The sequence below is a fragment of the Pyxicephalus adspersus genome, chromosome 11, assembly GCF_032062135.1.
Source record: "Pyxicephalus adspersus chromosome 11, UCB_Pads_2.0, whole genome shotgun sequence".
NCBI lineage: Eukaryota > Metazoa > Chordata > Amphibia > Anura > Pyxicephalidae > Pyxicephalus > Pyxicephalus adspersus.
In genome coordinates, this window is record NC_092868.1 from 4608185 (window position 1) to 4620466 (window position 12282).

At 39.7% G+C, this 12282-nt stretch overlaps 1 protein-coding gene across 1 annotated transcript in view; it reads right to left on the minus strand.

The window, feature by feature from the left end:
- LOC140340428 (alpha-tectorin-like) overlaps positions 1–12282 on the minus strand; it is a 28328-nt gene that overhangs the window by 5583 nt on the left and 10463 nt on the right. The window contains exons 3-5 of the mRNA XM_072425624.1: positions 4207–4261; positions 3916–3954; positions 718–848 (exon numbers count right to left, since the gene is read on the minus strand). Coding sequence (XP_072281725.1) covers positions 718–848; positions 3916–3954; positions 4207–4243 — 207 coding nt within the window. The 5' untranslated portion in view covers positions 4244–4261. The remainder of the gene's footprint in view (positions 1–717; positions 849–3915; positions 3955–4206; positions 4262–12282) is intronic.

Genomic DNA, 12282 nt, shown 5'->3' on the forward strand with positions numbered 1-12282 from the left:
CTTTTTCTCCAGAAACAAAGAGCCCCCCTTGTGCTTTGTAATGATCTCAAAGTGAATAATTGGGAAGAGAGTTCTCTATATGGACCATTTATATATTTATACAGAGTGATCATATCCCCCCCTATACGTCTCTTCTCAAGGGAGAATACATTCAGTTCAGCTAATCTCTCCTCATAGCGGAGCTCCTCCATTCCTTTTATTAGTTTAGTTGCCCTTCTCCGCACTCTCTCCAATTCCACAATGTCCTTTTTGTGAACTGGTGCCCAAAACTGGACTGCATATTCCAGATGTGGTCTGACCAATGCTTTGTACAGGATTATGTCTCCATCTCTGCAGTCTATTCCTCCCATAATACAAGAAAGTACTTTACTAGCTTTACATATTGCAGCTTGGCATTGCATGCTGTTATTAGGTCTATGATCTACCAGAACCCCCAGATCCTTTTTCATTTCTGACTCCCCCAAATGTATTCCCCCTAGACAGTATGAAGCATGCATGTTGTTAGCCCCCAAGTGCATAACTTTACATTTATCTATATTAAATGCCATTTGCCACTTGGCTGCCCAATCACACAGTACATCCAGGTCTGCTTGTAGATTGTAGACATCCTGTATGGACTTTATTCCATTACATAGTTTGGTGTCATCTGCAAACACAGAAATCCCAAACTCTATATCATTTATAAAGATTAAACATTTTAATAATATAAAACCTTACGAAGCAAGATCGGTGGGTCTCCCCTAGGAGAGTGAATGAATGCAATAATGAAATTTCTTCTGTTGCTCCGTCATCCTCTCTTGGAGTTGTTAGGTCATTACAAGTTGGGCCATATATCAAGAGATTACTGCCTGCAGAGGAAGGTGAAAAAAAGCAAATGCATCAGAAAGGATAAAAACTAAATATAATAAAAACAAATGATTGAGAAAACTGATCCAATTTTCAAAACTGCAACACCATCTTAATATGGCCGTCCAAGTCAATTAAAACATTTTTTTTCAGTCTGCATCCAGCTTATATATATATATATATATATATATATATATATATATAAATATATATATAAAGTCATGGCCAAAATTATTGTCACCCTTGCATTTACGTCAGAAAATACAACACTTCTCAATGCAAAAAAAAAAAAAAGCTCCACTAATAAAAGTGTATCATCTCCAGCCTTGGAGAGCTTTAATAAATCAGGCCCAAAATGTCAAAAATGGACAAACTTAACGGCACCCCCAACCTAATGCTTGGTAGCACACCCTTTGGCAGAAAGAACTGATGTTAATCCTGTTCAATAACAATCAAGAGTCTTTTCCTGGAATGTTGGACCAATCTTCCTTTGCCAGCTGCTCCAGATCTCTCAGATTTGAGGGTCTGTGTGTAACACACTAACCACGGAGAAAAGAAAAAAGCGCAAAGAATTCTTTGAGGATTTAGAACCAAAATTATAGAAAGCCATGGACAATCCCAAGGCTACGAGTCCATGGTGGAGCAATGGTGGAGTAACATGCATGAATAGTTGATAATAAGGTTGAAGTTCCCTTTAAAGGGATATTGCCGACCCCGGTAGTTTGCGAAGACAAAGAACAAATGAATAAAGAGGGCAAAAATCCATATTGTACTAAATATAGCTTTTCTTAGAAAACAATAGTACAGCAATCAATGTACAAAATGGTTAAGGCGGGATCTTCATATTCAGGGTCCAATAATTAAGTGGTAGAATATCAATAGTAAATGTCCAGTATGATTAACAAAGCAATAACATCGGTGGCATAGTTACAGTTTTAGTCATTACCATCAACACAACTGAGTATTTTTTGCATATAGACAGGGAACATAGAGAATAGGCCTGCAAATTTGATAAAATTTGAATCGAATTGGTGTGTGGTGCCTACATGGGCACTAATCGGTGTTAACATTTTGCTATTAACCCCCCTAGCGTTCTAATTCTGTCCGTATTTTCATGCAAAAAGTGTTATTGTTTTAATAGTTGAGAAAGAACTTCAATCAACTTCACAAAAAATTCACACTGACCTGCAGGCACGGGGTACAACAGTGTCAGCTCGCACTATCTGCTGCCATCTGAATGAAAAGGGACGCTATGGTAGGAGAGCCAAGAGGACCCCACTGCTGACACCAAAACAAACAATTGGAGTTTGCTAAAACTCACCTGTGAAAGCCACAATTCTTCTGTGATTATGTCCTCTGGACAGATGAGATAAAAATAGAGCTTTTCAGTAAGTAACATCATTTGACTGTCAAAGAAACGAACACGGTCCATACTGTCAAACATGGAGGAGGTCCACTAACATTTTGGGGTTGCTTTGCTGCGTCAGGCACTGGTAGTCTTGACTGTTTGCATGGCATTTTAAAATCAGAAGACTACCAATGAATTCTGGGGTGCAGTGTAGCTGGGTCTCAGCCGGAGGTCATGGGTCTTACAGCAGAACAATGACCCAAATAATACTTCAAAAAGCACCCAGGTTTAAGCAGTGGTTTAAGACAAAGCACTGAGTTCTGAAGTAGCCAGCAATGAGTCCAGATCTAAATCCCATGGGGCACATGTGGAGGGATATAAAAGCAGCAATTGGGAGAAGGAACCCCATAAATAAAAGAGACCTGGACCAGCTGGCAAAGGAAGAGTGGTATAAAATTCCAGTAGAGATGTAAAAAACTCATTGAATGTTACAGAAAGGGATTAACATCACTTATTTCCTCCAAAGGGTTTGCTACCAAGTATTAAGTTGAGGGTGCCAATCATTTTGTCCAGGCCATTTTTGGCATTTATGTCGGATGTCTTAGTTTTTTTTTTTTCTTTTTTTGTGTTCTTTCAGAGACAACATAAAAAAGAAACATGACAATACCAAAGCATTTGTAACTGTAACAATATTCTAGAAGTGGTGACATAAATGTAAGGACGCCAATATTCTGGCCATGACTGTATATATGTATATGAAAAACATGATGTGCCAAAGGGGCCACAACACTAAAATAACAAATGGTGGGTCTGCCTTAGTACATGATGGGTTATAAGTATTAAAGGCAGTTTTTCTAAACCTAGAGGAACTCTTGAAATAAATTTTAGGGTCTCAGGGAACCCTTATTAGAATAAATTTATTAAGGTTCAGTAGGAAGGAAGCCACCATCACAGTGATAATCAAATTTGCATTTTACAGTGTTTGTCAATTAGCCAGCCTTCTAGACAACTAAAAAGATCTTTAGTGACATCCTGCTATCTGTGCCGGATGGCCGGGAACCCAGAATTAGCCAGACACCATCATACGGTAGGTCAACCAGCCAAATCTCAAAGAACCACTGGAGGAAACATAGGGTTCCATGGAACCCTGGTTGACAATGGCTCATATAAGCAATTTGGATTTAAGCACAAACATCTCTCCATTTTCATTGTATAGTGCAGGTTGGTGACGAGACAAGAGTCCATATCTTTCTTGTGTCTATCTGCCCTATATTGGCATTGCATTGTTCCTCCTTCTCCTCTAAATAATTCTGATCTTTGGCCATCTTGAATGGCCGAGCTGGGATTACAATTTCATGGGAGTTCATGCAGTCCTAGCAACCGCAAGGGAAGTCAGGATTGCCGGATGTCCCTTGCTGCACAATTCACCCCATGTAATGGAGATGAATAGGGGTGTGGTGTATATATATGTAAGCCAAAAACAGCTGCACTATTATAAATAATAAACAGGATTTATATAGCGCCAACATATTACACAGAGCTGTACAATAAATAGGGGGTTCAAAAGACAGACAGATACAGACAATGACACAGGAGGAGAGGACCCTGACCAGAAGAGCTTACAATCTAGGAGGTGGGGGGAGTAATACACAACAGGAGGATAAGGAAATAATTTGTACTATACTGCAGCTTCTATTAGTGCTATAATGTAATTAATATACCTTCTTTCTTGCATTTGTTGGAGAAAACAGATGGCAATGCTGGAAAAGAACAAGAAAAAATATTAAAATATTGTCATGGAATAAGGGATAAGATATGAGTGACTGGGATTAGATCAACTAGATTGGCATTTTGTACATCACACAGTTAGTTTTTAAAAGTGAAATGCTACTTTTAATCCCGAATTGTTTATATGACGATCTAAAATGGGACAACCATACATCAGGATTGGAAAAGTGGAAACACCAAACATAGATACATAGCAAGCTGAACAATTGGCCTCATGTACCTACCCAGGAGCAGGAGTGTTAAACCGATCCAGGTCTTCATGTTCGTCTTATTTCCACCCTGAAATACAATAGTAATAATATTATAATAGGTTAATATTTGTGTTTTTCCCACATAAAATGGCAGAAATGGAATAAGACAAAGGAAGACAACCTCAAAAAAGACACCTCAACTAAGATAAAATATATTGCATTTTAATTTTCAGGTTTAGATATATTATAGATGTTGTCATCCAAATTTCATCCAACATTCACCCAAAATTTACAGATTTTCTACACTGTATTCCATTAGTGGTAAACATTGATTCACCCATTTTCTAACTGAATCCAATGTGAAAAATGATAAAGTTGGGTCATTTTTGGATCAAAATGTTTATAAGTTGACCCATTTTTTCACTGGTATAGATGGTCTGCATATGAAATGCATGAAGAACATTCAACTAGAACATTGAGACAATAAGTAAAAAAGTCATACAGTTAAAAAAACAATAGATATTAAATATTTAAAATATAAAAGTATTTTTTTATTAAAATATAATACATTTAATTATACATTATTGAACAAAATAATTTGGCTCTGAATCAGCATTATAGTGACCAGTAAATTTTCAAAAGTAAATGTGAGATTCATATGGCTAGCAAAAATAGAAAAAGCAAATTCATCAGAAATGAAATTGTGCATGCAATACAATCACAATATAATGTAAAAAGAATATTAAAATATTTTTCAACAATTAATATTATATATATTTTTATTATTTATTTTTTTATTTCTATTGCATATTACTTTTACAAATAAATAAGCAATGAAACTACATTATGTGTATATTTCTTGTATATTTTTATATATTTATTTACATAAAATCATTTTTTGTTTTGGTTCTGTTTTCTATAGAGATTTATCATAATTTCTTACCCCTTTTTAAATTTTTTTCTTTTGCAATTACCGTTACTGATAGCCAAAAAGATAATTGGTGTCGCATAAACGCTCTTTCCTCCTCCAATGACCAACTAATGACTTCCTCACTCATAACCTCCTCACTTGCATGGCTCCAAGACTTTTCTAGAGCTGCCCCGACTCTCTGAAATGGTCTTCCTCATCCTATTCGGTTTGCTCCTACTTTCTGCTCATTTAAAAGAGCCCTTATCTCATATCAACATCTGTCTCCTAAACCCTCACTACTTCCCACCATTCCATATCTCCCTCCTATTGCGTGATACTTCCCCCACCTCCTAGATTGTAAGCTCTTCGGGGCAGGGTCCTCTCCTCCTCCTGTGTAATTGTCTGTATCTGTCTGTCATTTGCAACCCCTAATTAATGTACAGCGCTGTGTAATATGTTGGTGCCATATAAATCCTGTTCCTGAGAGATACAAATTGCTCATTGCTCAATGAACCTCTAGCAACCTCTGGAGGAACCCTGTTAGAGAAACGCTGATGAAGATCCTTCAGAGGGGTGACAACAATAAAATCACTGCCCCGTTGTCACTTTTTGGACATGTAGTGGGAAGCAACTCAAAGCTTCAGATCGAATATTTAAGCCATTCCAGCAAAAACTTTGATTTTTCGTTTGGATACAAAGAGCTTCATTTACTAAACAGGGAATCTGACATTCTCCCAAACATTCCCTGATGGGAATCAATTATTGCCATTGAAACCCATAAACATGGAAGATTCCTACAAGGTAATGTTTGAGGGTTCAAATGTACAGCCCTGCGTAATGTGTTGGCGCTATATAAATCCTGTTTAATAATAATAAAAATAAAATAAACAAAATTAAATATATCTAAAAAAAACAATCTGTTTCTAGGATTTATATTTTAGTAACTGAGATTGAAATATATATATAAATGAAAGCCCTTGTGGCCACCCCATTGGGGATCTATGCTTTGTCCTAACCCCAGCAAATGCCACTTTGCTGTCCTCTTTTCAAGAAGTGGAAAAATACTAGCGAGACCATCAAGTAATAAAACTAAATTATAGAGTTTTTTTTCCACTTTGTTATGTTTTATTTTATATAGTTGTAATATTATATGGTTTGACCCAAGCCCCATCACTTTTCACTTTTTGCTAGACAGCTTGGTCTGCATGTAAATGTAAGACAATGGTAACATAAAAGCATAAAATATAAAATATATATATATATTGCATCCTATTATTATGATTTTGCATCCCATACAGCTACTAGAATAGAATATTTGTGATGACAGCTGGCTGTTAGCAATGCTCCTACCTCCTGTGCTTCTGCCGAATGTCAGTGCGGTGAAGGGCAGTGCCAGCACAGGTCACACAACTTATAACTGTTGAGCTGGGGGAGTTCCTTAGCTGTCACCACACTTACTTTTTTATATGGGAATGCAATGTATCCTGCTGAGAGGTGCAGCCCAAACCCCAGGGCGTTTATGCTATCAATGCAAACACAATGCTGATAAAGATAAGACTCTGGTCACAGACAAAATTTTTGGATAAGGAAAATAGGGATTGAGGCTTTGGAGGCTGAAGAAAGGGTCACGAGTAAAAGGGTTTGTGTTTCTTTATAGATATATCCTTTAAATTGACCCCCATGCCAACAATAAAAGGAAATCTGTGAGGGTAGAGAAGCTTTTTGTTTGAAGCATGCACAGAAGTACAACGCGTTTCGCAGTCAAAATGTGTTGTAGTGCTGTGCAGCGCGTTTCGTGGCAGTGCGAAACGCGTCAAGGCTTTCACATGGTTGCTTGTACCCTGTGCTCACTTCTTATACAGTGAAAAAAAAGTGAGCAGGACAGGGTGTGTAGCTATTTCATATTTATAGGATGGATTTGCAAAGATTTACTCCGGTCTGTAAAGATTTATGTACAGCCGGCTTCCTAGCAACAGCAAGATTTACATTAAATATAGGAGCTGCCAACTTTTTTAAATGGCTCTGGGGCTGTTATTCTTTCTTTACTGGGTCACTGAGCTAGGCGAAGCATGTTGGCCAGTGACTCATTAAAAAGAAACTTAAAAAATTATTAGACTGATTGAAGATAACATTTCAAAAAACAGTTTTTGCTGGAGTTTTTGTCTTCTTCCCAGAATTGCTCTTGTAATACCTTTTTTGTCCACAAGATGTCCCTAGTATTCTGGGTCAAATGACAGCCAGTGTCCTTTATCCCACTTCCTTTGGGACAAGGGTGTCATGGACCTGCCTCCTTGCTTGTAACTAGACAGCAAGGGAGATTCGGCACCATTATAAGCTCTCTCCTCCTCCTCTCCAGCCATGTAGCTAGCATTTTAGAATGTGGTGCACCCTCTTGTGTCTGACATACTCACTTTAATCTGTGCTAATATTACAGGAAACCTATCAGGACAGGTCTATGGGTTGTCATCCTTATAATAGCTACAGTGAGACTGGTGGGTTACTAACTTGGTACAGTTATGCAAGATGAGACCTTAGACTTGTCAGATTTTACTAGCTACATGCTTGATCCAGGTTAGTGACCTTCAGTCTGGTACAGATGGACAGGTTCTTTTCCTGGGCTGAAATTGTTTACTCTGATTTCACTGCACACTGTGAGCTGCTCACAATGTACATTAGAAACTTCAGAAAGTCAGATAGAACCCAACTCATGGGGATTGTGCAGCATCATCTGGCCCCACTCTGACTACCACTATGCCAGATTGCCCCTGGACCATCACTTTTATGCATTGGATTTCAGCATTATAGCAAAGAACTACACCTTCCTTATGTTATAAAAAAGATATAGTAAAGGGGTGTTCTAAATTCCAATCATGGGAAGGCAAGACCGCACTAGATTCAGAGCCCTTGTGTTCCACTGACAGGATCACCAGATAAAGATTAATGTTATTATTATTATTATTATTATTATTATTAAACAGGATTTATATAGCGCCAACATATTACGCAGCGCTGTACATTAAATAATGTAGGGAAGTGTTGTAAGCATTGCCATGAAGATATTCTCACCTAAATCCACCATCAGGATCCCTTGCAAATGCGGGTGCCCTAATCCAGTGCTGTAGATGTGTTCCCCTCCAGCCCCTTGTGTTGCCATTAATGTTGCAGATTCTTTTTCTGGATCCTAAGAGGACCCCACTGCTGGACCACCAATGGGAAGGATTGACGTCACATGTCACCATTGACCGGCACACCCAAAGTAGGACCACCCCCAACTCCTTTTTGCAAAGTGAAAAGTTGGGGGTGTCATGTGACCATGGTTTAGATAATTAAATAAATAGGGTTTTTTTGGAAGAAAAGAAATCAGCATTTTTGAGTTTAAATATACTTAAAATTTTCCTATTTCAACCCAAGAAAAAGCCTGCCTGCGTAGTATGAGAAGCCCCGTGTCTATCTAATCCCGACATGTGACACAGAACGTAGAAAACCATAAACAGGCAAAAAAAAAACAGAAGACAAACCCATCACTCATCTGCCGCACAGTTCACCGAACGCTCCTAATCCTACCCGTGTGTACACAAGAGATTTAACAAAGGTCAACACCAATTTACAATGTGTGGGTGTGACAATGGGGGCCACCATCCGGGCTGCCATTGGTCACCTCCAACCTACAGAACTTCATGCTTGTGATATCGAGATATGGCAGTGTTAGCGATATATTTGCTCGGTCATAAATCATACAATTAAAAAAAGATTTTAATGTACTTGAGTTGCAGTTCAGGGAGGCTTGGCAAGACAAACAATACAATATGTACTTATATTATATTATCTAATATACGGAAATTATAAAGCTGCGGAAAGTCTAAAAAGAACCAGTCACAAGAAGGGCTTTTAGCAGGGGAATACAATGTTAAATTAAAATTGATTTTAAATATCTTTATTTTTCCTTTATGCAACTCTACACCCTGTTGAAGGGGTCAGAGGTAAACAGAAGCGACAAATCCCAGTCAATGGCTGACCTTATATGCAAACTTCAGCAATGTGTAGGCTGAAACAGAAGTCTTTTTTTTTTTTGCATCCGCGTTTGGCTTAGGCTATGTAAACACATCAGATGATTGTCGTCCGATTATCGCTGCAGGGCTGGTTTCGGTCAAGAATCTGACTTGTACGGCACGCGTCCAACGACGTTAATGGATCCGTCCTGACAAACAATAATAATACGGGTGAAGGAGAGGGAGCACAGCAGGGTGCTACTTGTGAAGGGGAGAGAGCACAGCAGGGTGCTGCTTGCTCGTTCTCCCCCCTCCCCTCTCCATAGAGCAGAACGGTGCTGTATATACAGCACTCATTCATGCATTTTTCAGTCTTTTGTCTTTGGAAAAGATCATGAAAGATCTTTTCCATCGACAATTACTGAACGTGTGTATGTAGCCTTAAGGTGCGTACACACTTCCAATTTTTATCGTTCCAATCGAACGACGAACAATCGATTGGGCAAAAAATCGTTCGTAAAAAAGTAACCAACGATGCCGACGAACGAGGAAAATTGTTGGAAACGAACGACCGGACCGGCGGATCGGGCGACGATCGTTGAACATCGTTCGTGTGTACGGTCGTTCGTTGATCGTCCATGTTCAGAGCATGCGTGATGAACGAACGTCCGTTCACTTTCCTGTCGTGCACATAGTTCCTCTATCGCTTAAACGATCGTATCTATTGTGTGTACAATATCTACGAACGATCGTGTCGTTACCTCTATGTGCAAGATCGGTGCTATACGATCGTTCATATATATCGTGGAGGAACGTTCGTCGTTCGTTTTCCGACGATAATAATTGGAAGTGTGTACGTAGCTTTAGACTTAAAACATGGGTCAGCAAACTTCTTTTTAATTCAGTGGTACAGTAAGGATGACCTGAAGCTGCATATTATCTGATTGTCTTTATCTGGACAGAGGGCCCTTTATGAGATGCATTGACAGCAGCCCCAGTCTTCGGAAGAGCTAAAGCTACGTACACACTTCCAATTATTATCGTTGGTAAACGAACGACGAACGATCCTGCACGATATCTGCGAACGATCGTATAGCACCGATCCTGTACATACAGATAACGACACGATCGTTCGTAGATATTGTACACACAATAGATGCGATCGTTTGAGCGATACAAGAAGTGACGTGCACGACAGGAAGTGAACGAACGTTCGTTCATCACGCATGCTCAGACCATGGACGATCAATGAGCGATCGTACACACGAACGATGGTCAACGATCGTCGTCCAATCCGATCCGCCGGTCCGGTCGTTCATTTCCAACGACTTTCCTCGTTCGTCGGCGTCGTTGGTTACTTTTTTTACGAACGATTTTTGCCCAATCGATCGTTCGTCGTTCGTTCGTCGTTCATTTCCAACGGTAAAAATTGGAAGTGTGTACGCAGCTTAAGCGTGGTCAATAAATTGCCAGGAAAGCAAAAGTCGGATTCAAACCTCCACATTGCAGTAATGTATGTATAACATGTGTAATCTATTTTAAATAGAACCCCCATGCACTAAAGCAGCCTTTCAGGAGAAGAATGCTTGAAAGAACAATCAGGTCTTCAGGGAACCCCTTCAATAATTTCTATATCCACAGATCACTCTACATTAGTGTGGTGGTCAGTGGGATGAATTCCTCTTACATTGCTGGCTACTAGGAAGAATGTCACCCCTACAGATAGCCAAATGGATCATTGGGGTCACCTAAACTGACCTGAGAGGTACAAACTGCAGAACCATCTGGAGGAACCCTGCACTGGAGCAACGCACCTGCATTGTAGCATGCCGTAATGCATTCCAAAGGAGGGTGACTTTGGGCAAGTTAGGGTGCATTGGCAGCCCATTTTTTTCTAATAGCATGCCTCGACACAATTTAAGGTTATTGTACAAGAAAGAAGTAAATGGAACCATGGAAGTGGGAGGCCACTTTCTCAAGGCACAAAATAATTACCGCCAAATAAAGGACAACACGCATTTATAAATATACTCACATCACTAACCAAACTTTGTTTCTATAGGTCCAGCTATGTCTGGTTGGTCCCCACTTTATTTGTGATAAGTTGGTTCTAGAGAGGTCCACTGTGCAGTTAGCTGTTGGCTTTTTGGGGGTCCCATTGGAAAGATGTTCTTGTGTAATTTGGAGTATTGTGGATCATTCTTTTTACTATTTTGAAACATTTTTTACCTGTTGGAAAAACTAAACCCTCGTGACCATATTACCAAAACAGATAGGAAGTCAACATTGTGCAGGTATTACAAGAAGCGGAATAAAGGGGGATAAATAAGTATTCAGGCCAGGCCAACCCCTTTCCATCGCTCCATGGTCCAGCCCTGAAGGTTACATGCCCATTTTACGTTCCTTCGGCACAGGACTGGGATTCAGCATGGGCACTCTAGGCTGCAACTATATAACACGTTGTGATGTTCTGTGTGTTCTCACGAACAAAATAACATTTTTCAGCAGTTTGTGCTACCACAGCTCTTTTGTGGGATTCGACAAGATAGGTTAACACCTTTCACACCCATCAAGGAGCCTTGTGAATAACGCCCCTGGCAGTCTGAATGAGTATTTTTAAATGTAAAAGCAGTACAATTAAAAATACTAATTATTTTAAATTTTCTGCCTGGTCCAGCCCCACGGTCCTCCAGCCCAAGGCTCGAGAGCAGATGCTCAGCCGGCAACTGCATCCTCTGGCTTCGTGTCCTCAACGTTTACACGCCGGGGACACACATGCCAGACAACATCTGTGTAGCATCACCAAGGGAAGCAAATACCAGGCTTTGCTGGAGGACACCATAGGCAGCACTAAAAAACGCTGCGGGCACCGCTGGAATGTGGGAACCAGGTGGGCTCAAGGTTACGGCTTTTGCCACTGAAAATTAACCAAACTGTTCTTCTTTGGACCACTTTTGCTAGGTACCAACCACTGTATACCAAGAACACCCCACAAGACCCGCTATTTTATGGCACTCTGACCCATTGTCCAGAGATCACAATTTGGCCTTTGTCAAAGTTGTCCATGTCTGGGTTTCAACACATCAGCCTTTAAAAACTGACTGTTCAGGGGCAATTGCACCCAGGTCATAAATCTTATAACTTCATCACACTCAAGGATCCAAGACTTTTCTAGAGCTGCTATTCTCTGGAATGGTCTTCCTCGTCCAA